Source organism: Oncorhynchus masou, chromosome 29 (assembly GCF_036934945.1).
Source record: "Oncorhynchus masou masou isolate Uvic2021 chromosome 29, UVic_Omas_1.1, whole genome shotgun sequence".
Taxonomy (NCBI): domain Eukaryota; kingdom Metazoa; phylum Chordata; class Actinopteri; order Salmoniformes; family Salmonidae; genus Oncorhynchus; species Oncorhynchus masou.
In genome coordinates, this window is record NC_088240.1 from 57,618,197 (window position 1) to 57,634,747 (window position 16,551).

At 43.7% G+C, this 16,551-nt stretch overlaps 1 protein-coding gene across 1 annotated transcript in view; it reads left to right on the top strand.

Moving 5' to 3' along the window:
* LOC135520081 (glutamate receptor ionotropic, kainate 3-like) overlaps positions 1-16,551 on the top strand; it is a 134,952-nt gene that overhangs the window by 103,310 nt on the left and 15,091 nt on the right. The window contains exons 11-12 of the mRNA XM_064945404.1: positions 11,479-11,702; positions 15,688-15,806. Of these exons, the coding sequence (XP_064801476.1) occupies positions 11,479-11,702; positions 15,688-15,806 (343 nt within the window). The remainder of the gene's footprint in view (positions 1-11,478; positions 11,703-15,687; positions 15,807-16,551) is intronic.

A 16,551-nucleotide genomic window follows, 5' to 3' on the forward strand; every position in this document is an offset into this window, starting at 1 on the left:
CAGTATATCTGGTGGAAGAAAAGAGAAAGAAAGAGCATACGTTTTCTGTTTTTTATTGTTGTAGTATCATCTTTCACATGTACTAGAATAGCCACACAGTCAGATAGGATGCTGGAGATAATTGTGATGGATAACACAAGAGGGCAACTGTAGGTGTGCAAAGTTTCAGACTGATAACTTCAGGAATGGGTGAGCTACATGACATTTAGCATGAAGTCACCCAGGTGTCCCACACAAGTTGCCCAAATGTACCCAAGTGGCCGAATTGGTGAAATGACCTATAACTATATACAGCAGTGCAAATAACCATATACAACATATCAAAAAGCAATTCTAACACACACACACACAAAAAAAATGTTTAAACAAATATTTTAAATAAATATTTTTTTAAAACAGTACACCCTTTGGAAGTCCTCGTCACAATATTTTGCTGCCTGTGCCATGTCCCATAGCAGTCTCTTTCTGATGTAAAGCAGAGGCAAACTGAACAAGTAAGGCATTTCATGCGACACAGAACACAACGACGCCTCCATGCTGTGCCCTTTTGGCCCCGAGGCACAGTCATGCCTGCAGTAATGAACTGTGGCATATGAACACCACTGGGGGCAGAGGTAGAGTGGGCAATATAGCACTGGGGGCTCCCAGTTGGAGTCGCTATTACTGTGAAAGAAAACTTAAACAAATATTTGTATTGTATGAGCCTTTTATCATCACATAAAATAAACAGATATGTATTGTATAGAGCAGAGGGAACAGTCACTAAGATGAAGTGCTGTTCCATTCAACTCCGGTCTGTTGTGGGCCTGCCCTCTCCTGAACAGTACCCAATGGCTATTTCATATGGAGATGGAGAGGAGTAGCAGGCGCAGTGGCCATGTGTGTGTTTGCTGTTCTACTCCATTCCATTTGAATACAAAAATGGAAAATATACTCTGACATGGGAAAAAAATAATATATATACATACACACAAACAAACCACACATTTCATTTTTATATATATTATATATATAAATATATTTTTTTTATATTTCATAAAACGGCATAAGCACTTACCCGTCCAGAAGTACGTCCTGTCCTTGCAGAAACAGCTCCTCGGTTCGTTTGAATCATAACACTCCAAGATTCCTCAAACAAAAAGTGTCTCACTTTCACTTTTTCACTTTCACTTTAGACTTTGACTTCGCTTTTCGCTTTTCCTGATTTATTCGCCATGATATCTTCAATGAAATCGTTAACCTTACACTTATGGTGGCGCTATTTCATTTTTGGAAGAAAAACGTTCCGTTTTAAACAAGATATTTTGTCACAAAAAGATGCTCGACTATGCATATAATTGCTACTGTTCGAAAGAAAACACTCTGACGTGTCCAGAAATACAAATATCTTCTCTGTGCGTGCCCTTTAACGTGAGCTTCAGGCAAAACCAAGATGACTTGGCATCCAGGAAATGACAAGGATTTTTGAGGCTCTGTCTTTCATGATCTCCTTATATGGCTGTGAACGCAAGAGGAATGAGTCTGCCCTTTCTGTCGTTTCCCCAAGGTGTCTGCAGCATTGTGACGTATTTGTAGGCAGATCGTTGGAAGATTGACCATAAGAGACCACATTTACCACGTGTCCGCCCGGTGTCCTGCGCCGAAATTGGTGTGCAAAAGTCACCTGCCAGTATTTTTCCATGGGGCACAGAGAGAGAAGCAAGCTTCCACGAACTGCATGTCAATGAAGAGATATGTGAAAAAACACCTTGAGGATTGATTCCAAACAACGTTTGCCATGTTTCGGTCGATATTATGTAGTTAATCCGGAAAAAGTTTCACGTTGTAGGTGACTGCATTTTCGGTTCGTTTTGGTAGCCAGGCGCAATGTAGAAAACGGAACGATTTCTCCTACACACAGACGCTTTCAGGAAACACTGCGCATTTGGTATGTGGCTGGGAGTCTCCTCATTGAAAACATCAGAAGCTCTTCAAAGGTAAATGATTTTATTTATTTGGTTATCTGGCTTTTGTGAAAATGTTGCGTGCTACATGCTACACAAAATGCTATGCTAGCTTTGCATACTCTTACACAAATTAGTCAATTTATATGGTTCAAAAGCATATTTTGAAAATCTGAGATGACAGTGTTGTTAAGAAAAGGCTAAGCTTGAGAGCAAATGCATTATTTTAATTTTATTTGCGATTTTCAGAAATCGTTAACGTTGCGTTATGCTAATGAGCCTGAGGCTTAGTCACAATCCCGGATCCGGGATGGGGAGTTTCAAGAGGTTAACTTTCCGAAATACTGCTGCGTGTAAAAAGCCTTACAGCAGCAACTCTGATCGTCAAGGCGAGAATGGAGTTCCTTGCGCATGCGATTACAAACAAGGAATGGTGGTCCAACCCAAAACCATTACATACTGTCATTTACCTCAGCTCATTGGCTATCTACCCAGCTAGATTTCAAGAAGATCAGTGGTCATTGGACATCAAACAAAAGCATGAGATTTGTTCTCTGTAATAGCTATTTTAAATTGGAAAACGTAGTTTGATTACCAAGATTCAAATCTTTTGAAGGGTGTAAGACACTTGCATTTTCAAGAATGTTGAATGTTACGAAGTTGAATAAGTACCTCCATTTCTTTTTGTTTTCCTCTAACCTATTTTGTGCCTCTATAGGACAGTTTCTATTACCTGCACTGTTTCTCCCTATATTTCCTTTATTAGTCTAATCTCTTTTGACCTAAACTATTTTTGTTTTAATGATGAGTATTTTATTGAATGGCTTCTAAAAGTACATTTGAAAAGTGTCCCATTCAATAAGGGGATCTGCTGTACCTATGTTGTACAAAAAGTAAATTATGAATTATTTTGTCTTAGATGAACAAAATGTCATCCAATAGGCTTTGATTACATTTCCAATATCCCAGACCATGTGGATATTCTGTAAGAGTTATATGGAGGCCAATTAGATGGTGGTCCGATCGCATTCAGTCTCCTATTAATACTTTTAAAAACATTTGATGCCAGCAAGAGCAAGAATAGGAAGTAATCAAGATGGCTAGCTTGATTAAGCCTCCATGTATATTTCACTAGGTCAGGATTTTTCAATCTCCATATATCCACTAATTCTAATGTATCCATGATCTTCATAATCTCCTTAAGTTTGATAGTTAATAGAATGATTTCCTTTACGATAATAGATTATTTCGTTGCTTGTGAGCTCAATACATTATTATATATATTTTCGAAAAAGTGTGGATCATTATTATTTGGCCCACATAGATTAATTAGCAAGATGGTCCAATAGCATTTTTTAAATGATCCATCTTCCTTGTGGATCTGTTTGCACAGTTTGCACAAACTCCCATCCCGTGTACGGGATCGTTGTCATCATCTGACACTAATTAGCGTAACGCAACGGACATAAATATTCCTAGAAAATATTCCTATTCATGAAAATCACAAATGAAATATATTGAGACACAGCTTAGCCTTTTGTTAATCACCCTGTCATCTCAGATTTTCAAAATATGCTTTACAGCCAAAGCTAGACAAGCATTTGTGTAAGTTTATCGATAGCCTAGCATAGCATTCTGTCCAGCTAGCAGCAGGTAACTTGGTCACGGAAATCAGAAAAGCAATCAAATTAAATAGTTTACCTTTGATGAGCTTCGGATGTTTTCACTCACGAGACTCCCAGTTAGATAGCAAATGTTCCTTTTTTCCAAAAATATTATTTTTGTAGGCGAAATAGCTCCGTTTGTTCTTCACGTTTGGCTGAGAAATCGCCCAGAAATTGCAGTCACGAAAACGCCGAAAAATATTCAAAATTAGCTCAATATTATCGACAGAAACATGGCAAACGTTGTTTATAATCAATCCGCAAGGTGTTTTTCAAATATCTATTCGATAATATATCCGCCGGGACAATTCGTTTTTCAGTAGGGCCGATTGGAATAATGGCTCCCTCTGTATTTTATGCGAGAATCTCTCTGGGAGCCATCAGGTGACCACTTGCGCAATGTAGCCGCTTACGGGTATTTTTAAACATAAATGCGTAAAACTACGTCACAATGCTGTAGACACCTTCGGGAATACGGGAGAAAGAGTAATCTGGTTGATAGCCCATTCACTGCTCAATAGGGACGCATTGGAACGCACCGCTTTCAAAACATGAGGCACTTCCGGATTGGATTTTTCTCAGTCTTTCGCCAGCAACATCAGTTCTGTTATACACACAGACAATATTTTTACCATTTTGGAAACTTTAGAGTGTTTTCTATCCTAAGCTGTCAATTATATGCATATTCTAGCATCTTGTCCTGACAAAATATCCCGTTTACTACGGGAACGTTATTTTTCCAAAAATGAAAATACTGCCGCCTAGTCACAACAGGCTAATTAGTATAATCACCCCTTTTGAGATCTTTGACCATGACACAAATATATTTCTCCCTCCCAGTCCTTTTTCCACCCAACCTCATCTATATTTGTAGAATGAGTTTCCTGTAAACAATAGATATATTCTTTCTCTTTTAGCCATGTGAAAATTAATTTTTTTATGATCTGATAAGCCATTACAATTATAAATTGCTATACTTATTTCCCTACTTACCATAATGATACCCAAGTTTAAGTTATACTTACCACAACCAATGTTTGTAACCTTACCATTATAAAGCACCATGATGATTAAGTGTCCATATCGTGGTGCTGTAAAAATTCTCACTGTTAAACATACTGTAGCTGCAACTTTGTAAACCTCCAATTGTCCTAATATTCCACCCACTAAAACCTCCCCCATATCTAGGTCTGTTGTCACTAAGACTATCAGACCATCTCCCTGACTCATGACGCACCTTTGCGTCCTAAGGCAAACCCTTGGCTGCCGATCGGCATTGGCCAGAGGGATATATCATTATCTATGAGGATGCCTAACCAAATAACATGGAAAACAGTCAGAGAAAATAAATTGTAACAATAATAACAGCACAATCTTATACATGCATGCTCATATTGGAAAGTCCTTGCAAGGCTATAAGCATGTCAGCCCAGCCTGCTCAGTTCATTGCATTCAATTGTTTGTAAAAACAACCTAAATATATCGCAAGACCAGTCCCTTTTTTAATGTCCTGTAATGGTTTTCTTGTGGGAAATGAGAGGCGGACCAAAATGCAGCGTGGTTAGTTTTGTGCATCTTTAATAAAGATGAAAGTACGACAATCTACAAAACAAGAAACGTGCAAAAACCAAAGCAGTCCTATCTGGTGCCACAAACACAAAGACAGGAACAATCACCCACAAAACCCAACACAAAACAGGCTACCTAAATATGGTTCCCAATCAGAGACAATGACTAACACCTGCGTCTGATTGAGAACCATATCAGGCTAACATAGAAATAGACAAACCAGACACACAACATAGAAAATAGACAACACTAAAACAAGGAAAACACACACAATGGTCAGAACGTAGACCCCCAAGGTGCGGATGCCCTAAACCTATAGGGGAAGGTCTGGGTGGGCAGCTCTGGCGCTGGACGTGGTCCTGACCAACACTAAAACAAGGAAAACACACAGGACTGAGAGGAAGCTCAGGACGATGTTGATCAGAGCAGATCCTGGCTGGCTGGCGGTTCCGGCAGATCCTGGCTGACTGGCGGATCCTGGCTGACTGGCGGATCCTGGCTGAATGGCAGTTCTGTCGGATCCTGGCTGAATGGCGGATCCTGGCTGACTGGCAGTTCTGGCGGATCCTGGCTGACTGGCAGTTCTGGCGGATCCTGGCTGAATTTGCAGATCCTGGCTGATCCTGGCAGATCCTGGCTGAAGGATCTGGGATCCTGGGACTGGCGGATCCTGGCTGACTGGCGGATCCTGGCTAACTGGTAGTTCTGGCGGATCCTGGCTGAATGGCGGATCCTGGGACGCGGATGGCTGACTGGCGGATCCTGGCTGACTGGCAGTTCTGGCTGAATGTGGATCCTGGCTGAATGTCCCGGATCCTGAATGTGGATCCTGGTCCCTGACTGGCACCCAGGTTGATGAATCGAGCGCCGCTTCTGGCCTAGGAACCCTGGCGGATCCTGGCTGACTGGCGGAACGGGATCCTGAGGGGCAGCTCGGGAGGGGAAGCTCGGGACTGAGGAAGCTCAGGACTGAGAGGAAGCTCAGGCAGGTTGATGAATCGAGCAGATTCTGGCTGGCTGGTGGTTCTGGCAGATCCTGGCTGGCTGGCGGTTCCGGCAGATCCTGGCTGACTGGCGGATCCTGGCTGACTGGCGGATCCTGGCTGAATGGCGGATCCTGGCTGACTGGCAGTTCTGGCGGATCCTGGCTGACTGGCAGTTCTGGCAGATCCTGGCTGAATTTGCAGATCCTGGCTGATCCTGGCAGATCCTGGCTGAATGGCGGATCTGGCGGATCCTGGCTGACTGGCGGATCCTGGCTGACTGGCGGATCCTGGCTGACTGGCGGATCCTGGCTAACTGGAGTTCTGGCGGATCCTGGCTGAATGGCGGACTGGCTGAGTTCTGGCGGATCCTGGCTGAATGGCGGATCCTGGCTGACTGGCAGTTCTGGCTGAATGTGGATCCTGGCTGAGGACTGCTCGGATCCTGGCTGACTGGCAGTGGCTCTGGCTGAGATGTCCTGGGATCCTGGCTGACTGGCGGATGGCGGATCCTGGCTGGACTGGCGGATCCTGGGCTGAGTTCTGGCAGATCCTGGCTGAATTTGCAGGAATCCTGCAGCTGAATGGCGGATCTTGAAGAGATCCTGGCTGGACTGGCGGTTCCTGGCTGACTGGCAGTTCTGGCAGATCCTGGCTGAATGGCGGATCCTGGCAGACTGGCGGCGCTGACGGCGCTGGGCAGACCGGCGGCGCTGGGCAGACTGGCGGCGCTGGGCAGACTGGGCATGTGGATCCTGGCTGGCGCTGGCTGACTGGCAGTTCTGGCTGAATGTGGATCCTGAGGGCAGCTCGGGCAGCTCAGGACTGGGCAGCTCAGGCAGGTTGATGAATCGAGCAGATTCTGGCGCTGTTCTGGCAGATCCTGGCTGGCTGGCGGTCCGGCAGCTGGCTGACTGGCGGCGGCTGGCGGCTGGCGGGGCTGAGACGGATCCTGGTGAGCTCAGAGGCGGCGCTGGGCATCCTGGCTGAACGGATGATCCTAGCTGGCTGAGGCGGCGCTGGCGGATCCTGGCAGACGGATCCTGGCTGAATGGCGGATCCTGGCAGGCAGTGCTGAATCCTGGCTGAATGTCGGATCCTGGCTGACTGGCAGTTCTGGCTGAATGTGGATCCGCTGAATGGCGGATGCTGGACTGAGGGCTCTGGCGCCTCTGGACTGAGGGGCTCTGGCGCCTCTGGACTGATGGGGCTCTGGCGCCTCTGGACTGACTGGCAGCGGGGCGGAAACTCTGACTAGCGCCGGACAGGCGGGAGCACCTGTGCTCAGGCGGCGCTGATGGAACGGAGAGACAGCCTGCTGAACAGGGGTGCCTGGCACTGGTGGTACCGGGCTGGGGACACACACCTGAGGGAGAATGCCTTGCATACTATGCCAAAGCAACTCCTCTGAGGGAGAATGCCTCTCTTCACACTCCTTCACATCCCCCAATTCTATTAACACCTCCTCGAGTGTCTCCTCATCTCCCATCCGTTCACTCTCCTCCATTCTGTCCAATAACTCCTCGACCCTCTCAGACTCAGCCCTCAGCTTCGCCGATAGCTCCGATAACATCCATGGCTCCTTACGGTTAACCCCCCCCCCAAGAAATTTTTGGGGGTGCCTCTCGGGCTTCCAGCCGCTCTGCCGTGCTAGCTCCTCATAATGCCGCCTCTCTGCTTTCGATGCCTCCAGCTCGGCTTTGGGGCTCTGCCCAGGGTCCTTTCCCGTCAAGGATCTCCTCCCAAGTCCATTCCTCCAAATAGTGCAGCCTCTCCCGCTGCTGCTGCTGCTGTTGATCCTGCTGCTTCTCCTGCTGCTGCTTCTGCTGCTGCCTCTGTTGCTTCTCCTGCTGCTGCTTCTGCTGCTGCTGCTGCTGTTGCTCCTGCTGCCTCTGATTACCACACCGCTTGGTCCTTGGTTGGTGGGTGATTCTGTAATGGTTTTCTTGTGGGAAAAGAGAGGCGGACCAAAATGCAGCGTGGTTAGTTTTGTGCATCTTTAATAAAGATGAAAGTACGACAATCTACAAAACAAGAAACGTGCAAAAACCAAAACAGTCCTATCTGGTGCCACAAACACAAAGACAGGAACAATCACCCACAAAACCCAACACAAAACAGGCTACCTAAATATGGTTCCCAATCAGAGACAATGACTAACACCTGCCTCTGATTGAGAACCATATCAGGCCTAACATAGAAATGGACAAACCAGACACACAACATAGAATGCCCACCCAGCTCACGTCCTGACCAACACTAAAACAAGGAAAACACACACGAATGATGGTCAGAACGTGACATGTCCATTACATGCAAGACATATTTCATGTAGTCCTCATTATATCCTGTTAGATTCTAACGGCCACTAATGACTGCAAGTAAAAATGTGTCTTAGGCATCACATTATATTTGTCTGCCAGAGTTGCCTCTGCTGCAGAGGATAAGTTCATTTGAGTTACCAGCCTCAGAAATTGCAGTCCAAATAAATGCTTCACAGAGTTCAAGCAACATCAACTGTTCAGGGAAGACTGTGTGAATCATGGTCGAATTGCTGCGAAGAAACCAGTACTTAAGAAGAGACTTGGCCAAGAAACACGAGCAATAGACATTAGAACGGTGGAAATGTGTCTTTTGGTCTGGAGTCCAAATTTGAGATTTTTGGTTCCAAGTGCCCGCCGTGTCTTTGTGAGATGTGGTGTAGGTGAACGGATGATCTCTGCATGTGTATTTCCCACCGTAAAGCATGGAGGAGGAGGTGCTATGGTGTGGGGGGTACATTTCTGGTGACACTGTCTGTGATTTATTTAGAATTCAAGGTACACTTAACCAGCATGCCTACCACAGAATTATGCAGCGATATGCCACGCCATCCCATCTGGTTTGCGATTAGTGGGGCCTGGCCTCCACAGTCCCCCGACCTCAACCAAATTGAGATGGTTTGGGATGAGTCGGACCACAGAGTGAAGGAAAAGAAGCCAACAAGTGCTCAGCATATGTGTGAACTCCAGGTGAAGCTGGTTGAGAGAATGCCAAGAGTTTGAAAAGCTGTCATCAAGGCAAAGAGAGGATATTTGAAGCATCTCAAATATAAAATATATATTTGTTTAACACGTTTTTGGTTACTATATGATTCCATATGTGTTATTTCATAGTTGTGATGTCTTCACTATTATTCTACAATGTGAAAATAGTAAAAAAATAAAAATAAACCCTGAATGAGTAGGTGTTCTAAATCTTTGACCGGTAGTGTTGGTGTAATTGTATGAATCTTACAGAATGTTATCAGGTGTGGCAGTATGGAGGAGGCACAGCTCTAAGCTTACAAGACCATCTGCGCGCCCACAGATAACACAGAGCCATGTGGCACTCAGCAGGGTACTATTAGGTTATCACGCGTGTGCTCCGCAATACGTGTCTAAGCAGAAAATAGCCGTGCAGCGTATATATTAGCCCACCATAGGGATGGCTGAGATTGGCTGGGATCACCTGCTGCTCGGTCTTCCGGTTGAGTGGCAGCTAGCTTGAAAAGCGGAGGTCGACGGCAGAGAACAGAAGAAGCGGGTGTGTGTTGTAAACGTAAATGTTTAATGAGGGCACAGTGGATTGCACCACATGACAGATTGGCTGTGCCCACACCGTCTCTTTTTGTTAGGCTTTCTTGAGTTTAGCCACCAGTGTTCGCTACAGGCGCAGGTATAATCCAAACGGTCACACACGGAGTTCAACTATTTTCTTATACTGACCCCCATTTGCTCTGAATGTTAGAATAGTAATTAGTCATTGTTTTGGAACTATGTTGTAGCGACAGCAAAAAAAATGTCCATGAGTTACTTTCTTAACACCAAAAAAGCATTTTTTTCTAATTTTAGAGGTTATTGCTCTACATTGTAATGTCAGCTAAGCTAAGAAATGAAGGGGGTTGATGAAATGCATTGTCAGCCTTGTCCATACATGACATATTATGCATTTGGAGGGGGGGGGGGCAATTCATTGTCCGAATAAAAGTGTTGGGTTGGGTAGTACAAATCAACTACATTTGTTTCTTGGAATACTTTTGAGCACTTTCTTGGAATGCTTCTGAGCTTACAGGGAGCAGGGTTCTGGTAATTCCGACCTTCATATGATCTGCAGGACTAGACATCCTCCACACTTTCCAATGTACACACCAATACCTAATTTAACTGACCTCCATCAGGGATGTTCTGGTGCTACCACACTGAGCTTTGTTGCTATGCCACCACTCAAAAAGGAAGAAAAAGAGATTGGCCCAAACCCCTTTGTGAGTTTCCTTAGTTTCCGAGGAAGGGAGCTATCCAAGCGTGAACCAACCATCTGGTTTCATTAATCTCCTGTCCAACCCTGACGTGTTTGAGGTGTGGGGGGAGGCAATGTAAATGGTAACCTTCTGAATATGCAGCCAGACGCAAAATCATGGGCCGCAACGTTCACCTTCAGACCCTGCCAGGGCAGAATCTCAGAGCGCTATATTAGCCTAGTCAGAAGGCACCAGGCTCCAGATAGTGGAGGCATGGGGAGAAGCTGCTGGGAAGGCTTGTGGGAATAGCCCTTGTTTCTTGTGATTCATTAGAGCAGGTGTTCGTCATTTCTTATGTAAAAAATTGATTGGCGAATAATTGGAGGGAGGGGGCAACCTGTGATCTCTGCAAAATTACTTTGATGTGAAGTTCAATAGAACTTTGACTTGATGAAATGATGTCATATGTTACAGGACTTCATACTTGTTATGAAACTACCAATGTAATGTACTTAATTTCTCCTCAAACTGGTTTTAAGTTTCATGTACCTTTTTGGTGTAGCAACAATGGTTCATGCAGATCTATGATTTTCAAAGATACCTGAAGAACATATGAAAGTACCAGCAAAAGAAGCTCAAATCAAATCAGTACAATAAGTGTAGACTTTACGGTGAAAATCTTACTTACGAGTCCTTTCCCAATAATGCAGTTAAAAAGTAAGAAAATTAACAAATAGATACAAATAAAATAACACTAAGATAACAATAATGAGTCTATATACAGGCTACGTACAATGATTACCGGTACCGAGTCAGTGTACTGAGGTACGAGGTAGTTGGGTAATTGATTGAGGTAATATGTACATGTCGGTTTGGTTAGGTGATTGATTGATTGAAACGCTATGTACATGTACTGTAGGTAGGGGGTGAAAGCAGACAATCCGAGTAGCCGTTTAATTAACTGTTCAGCAGTTTTATGGCTTTGCGGTAACAAAGGTAATAAAGCTAGTGAAAGGGTCTCATCGTTTGACTGATCGTCCCTTCTATTGTCTCCTCTACAGAGAGCCGACTTGGCTGTGGCCCCTCTTACCATTACCTACCTGCGTGAGAAGGTTGTGGACTTCTCAAAGCCCTTCATGAGCATGGGCATCAGCATCCTGTACCGCAAGCCCAACACCACCAACAACGGTTTCTTCTCCTTCCTCAACCCCATGACCCCTGACATCTGGGTCTACATCCTGCTGGCCTACCTAGGTGTAAGCTGTGTTCTCTTTGTCATCGCCAGGTGAGTCCCAGACTTTTCTTGGCTACTTCATGTTCTGCCTGTCTGTGTGTGTGTGTTTGTGTTCATTGAATTTTATTGAGTGATATATTTTTGTTTATTCTACTCGTAGGGCTAAGTTGCAGGCACAAAAAAAGTTAGTTAAACAGTTATTTGTGACAACACTGTCTCTCACTAGGGGAGTACCATGTAGAACATGCCAAAACCAAGGCGCAACCTAACGTTTTAATGCCCCCAACTGTGTATTGTTGCAGCGATGTGGAAATGTTTTATCTGGAAGGATATAGTGCACAAATTGAGGCTGGCCAATCTGAATCTCTGCAGAACTGAGTCAGTCAATGATGGTCTCAAGTGATTCCATCAGTTGGGGGTAAGAGAAGGTCTCGGCTCAGCGGTAGGCCCATGTTCAATTGGTACAAGTCCTACATTTTGTGTGAGCTGGTGGGTAGTGATCAAGGCAGTTATGTCAGCGTGGGCTCTCTGTGGAGCCCAGCAGTGGAAGAAAGAGATGAGAGTAGCAAACCACCAGCGAAGTTATACTCTCCAATTCAAAGCATTTCCTGTATAATTTATCTGCAGTTGTAATGCTTCTTCGAACAACTTTCGTCTTTCAAATGTATAAAAATAAATACCTGCCGATACCTGGAGAAAGAAATTTGATAATAATAAAAAAAAAATGTCTCATGACATTTACCTGTGCTTGTTATCTTTTCTACATTCCCCACAAATCATTGAAAGTTGAAATTACTATTGATTGAGATCAGGGTATCTCTGATTTTTTCAGTATTTCCCTATGTGTTCCAAATGTGTTCCTGAGACCTTCTACGGAATTATTTACATAAGAGAGAAAGAAAAGAACCCATGTGCCACTTGCAGGCATCCTGCTCGCCTTCTGTGGTCATTGTCACTGCTTCTCACCACTTCCTGGTGCCTCCACATGTGGAGTGGTACTTGAGGAAGTTCTTTTGAATGGGCTTGGGGTTCTGAGAGGAGCCAGCTGCGCTCCTCAACCCTCTCCCATTATGTCTTGAGACAAGCTCACAAGCTCATTTTAGCACCCTATTTTTGTAAGTACAAGTAGAAAATCATCTCTGACTGTTGCATCATTCTTTGGAGACCTGCATAGAAAGCGAGCAGAAGTGCTTAGAGCCAAAAGAAGGCTCAAATAGCAGTTTGATGTATGGGTACTTGAGATGTTGGAAGAACCAGAACGCTTTGACGAAAGAGGCAAATGTATGCGTTCAATATCAGGTAGACACATACTGTACTGATAGTCTATAGTTTAAAACAATTTAGACAAATTTGAAGTCAAAAGCTTTTCTGGACAATCATGATTCTTGTCACTGAGCAGGCACCCACGAGAAGAGAACTATGTTTTTCCATAGCCATCTTGGAGTCCATGACCGTAGGTCAACAATATGGGAAATCTACTTGAGTGCTTACAGAAGTATGAAAACAGAAAATAAATCACAAGCAACCATTTTCTATGTACGATAGAGAGAAAACATTGAGCAGTGCCCGGTATTTGCACTTGCCTTATCAGTGCTCTTATAACCTGGGATCACTTTAAGGATGTAACCAGGGGGGTAGAAATCATCACAAGCTTCAATACTACATTACACTGTCCAGGACCTGGAAAATGTATCTTTGAAATTCCATAAGATAAAAATTGGCAGTGGAATACAGATGACAAAAATACGACTTCTATACCATGCCAATGTAAGAACTTACGCTCTAGAAAGAGTGTAATAATGGAGTTTTTCCCCTGGTCATCCTTATCTTTTCAAATAGCAACACACTGGCCAAGTTTCAATTTCTTTGAGTTACCGCTTCAGGTGCTTCTGCTATGTCTGTCTAGAATGAGGGAGAGGCGAGGGTTTGCTTTCTGATTCTCATTCATACTATTTAGAGGACTGATTTTTTTCCCGGGATTTTTGCATCATTCGAGTGTGACCAGATGTAATGAAAAACACACTAATGGCGAAGGTGCATAGAGATTTCGGAATTCAGATACGACGTCATGGTTTTACCACTATCCATTGAGTTTTCAAACTACAGTGCGTGACATGGTTCAATGCGCCAATAAATCAGCACAATCTACTTTTTTTGGTTTTTCAAATTGTCTGCTTAAATTGTGTTCATGTATACTGTACATACTGTGCTAATGACGATAGAAAATAATTGTAACATAGAGCAATGTACAATATAGCGAATTTGGTAAACAACTTATTTGTATTTAGTGTATGGACGCCGCCATCTTTAAACACCTTCCCCATTAAATGGAGGAACGTGGAGATGCAAACCAGTCCTGAGCTATGTATTCCATTAAATTAACAAATGTTTTGGAAGACACTTTATTGACACTATATATATATATATATATGATTCTCACTTAGAAATGTTATTAGCGTTTGACATCTAACTTAAAGGTCTTGATTTATTCTCTTCTTTATTTGGATAATCCGAATAGTCGGTCTGTATAGCATCATACTATCAACAAACTATCTGTTGATAGCAACTGCTTGATACGGTTACGGTTAGGGTTAGGTTCAGAATAAGGGTAAGGGTTAAGATTATGGTTAGTGCTAGGGATAGTAGATATGAAGTTTGAAATGTTACTGATAGTCCATTTGTAGATGCTCTATAGACTTTCCAAATAAAGAGTTACCTTATTTTCTCCACTCATTGGCTAACGTTCATGAAAGCCAGTAGATAGAAGCAGCATATTTTAAGAAGAGATGCTATCTGGCTTCGAAGGATCTAAGCCTCCTCTTCTTCTCCTCTCCTCTGACAGCAAAACACCCTGTGAATAAATCAGATCGTATTTGAAAACATTTTCAAAATTAATTTCAGGAAGGGAAAGCACTGACATTTAGCATGTTTTATCTCTCCAGCTGCCTTTAAAAGTGACTGTTTCATGTACATTAAAGGATTTATGGTGTGGAGCACTTTGAGAAGATGTTACACTAAATGGCAGAGTACGTGGAACCATGGGCTTCGCAGGTTTTATACTACTACATTTTCAGCGTTGCATGCCTCGTTCTATCCCAAATTGACATTTTAATATCTGTCGTCCCGGAAGTGGTATTTTTGTGTACAGTTAGCTACCTTTGAGCACAGTGAGATATCTACAGAGATATATAAGGGTACGGCAAACTTTTTGATTTGAACAGGGTTGACAGACAGCTATCGTCAAGGACACATAAGAGCACGTCAACACAACTGACAAATGCTATGTCAAATGCACCGCTAACAATCAAGTTACTGAAAACAATAAAAGTGGACATCTTTACAGCTTGTCTTTTGTTTGTATAGTGGGTAAAAAGCCATAAGAAAATATGTCTCCTTTTGCACCCCGTACTTTGTGCCCACAGTTGCACAGATCTTTAGGGACACTGTAGGCTAACACTTCATGGGTGGTTTTGTCAGGCGAAATTCAGGTTAAGTGCTCGGCTCAAGGACACATCAGGAGTGCTATACCCAGCAGAGAGGCCTTCGATGCAGAAAACTAGAATGTATTATTAAGCACAGCTTCTGTTCCATCTTATTAGAACCAATTTGAGATGCATTACCCCAAATCCACAGGATTACTGGCCAAGAGTATGAAATGAAACAAAGATAGGTATACCCATGCATAATACATGGGAAACTTGGGAGCAATATATCAGATCTGTGTAAGTCCCTATATTACCCCCCATCCCCATATTACAGTATGAACACAGTTATATCATTGATTATTAAACTGTTTTGAGCCATAGTTTTCCTTTGAACTCATTTTTCTCTGTATAGCGGGCTACATGAGTACCCATTATTTCTGTATTGATATTGATGTTGGTGAGAAAGGGATTGAATTCTAATGCACATTATCTCTTTCCCCATGCCTCGTCAGGGTTAACTGAGCCCCACAGTAACAATACACTATTATGCCGAAATTGTGGTACACTGGAGCCTTTGTTCCTGATATCCTTCTCCACCTGTCCCCCTGTAGGTTCAGTCCGTACGAATGGTACGACGCCCATCCCTGCAATCCCGGATCCGATGTGGTGGAGAACAACTTCACCCTCCTTAACAGCTTCTGGTTCGGTGTGGGCTCCCTCATGCAGCAAGGTATGGTATAGCCTAGCTTATTCCCTCTTTCACATGTCAAAAGCAACAGTCCCCCCTCCACTCCCTTCCTCTGCACAGCCACACTCCCTCTTCCTCCCTCTCTCCACCTCTTTAACTGACAAGCTACCTCATTTCCATGTTCGAGACTGTTTTAGAAGACACTTGCCCGTCAGGAACAACTGGAGCTCAGACGTACATTACAAAAGAAAGCTGTTGTCACCTCCCTGCCTGCTCGTAGAAACAGGAGTGGTGAGAGAAAGTAGGTGTCAGACACCTGTCAGAATGTGGCAGGTAAAGACAGAAAACACGGTAGTATTTGTTTCCCCCATAACACAGCTGTTTGTGTTTTGGGACGAAAGGGTAAGTTGGAGAACGTGTCTGACAAATGCCAGCTGTCACTCCTCGCTGGCGTTGGCTATGGCCACAAGGTTGATGTTTAGATTGTTGTGTTTCCCGAGTGCTCGTACCAAAGACCCCTTGTCGAAATCTATGTCCGACACACAGCTCAGCTCTCGGTACAAATTACATTTTGTAAAATGCCACTTGGGCCTTTTATGATGCTGGAGTAGTGTAATGTAATTGTCCTTCATGCATAATTTCATAATATTAAAATATGTCAATTCTCAGCATCTTTCTTATGCCAGAGAAAGACAGTTAACTTTAGTCTGTCCCCAACCCCCAAAGTACCTATTTGAGTTATCCCACCTTCTGTGTAAGCTTACACAAATCTGAGGAAGGTTAGGGG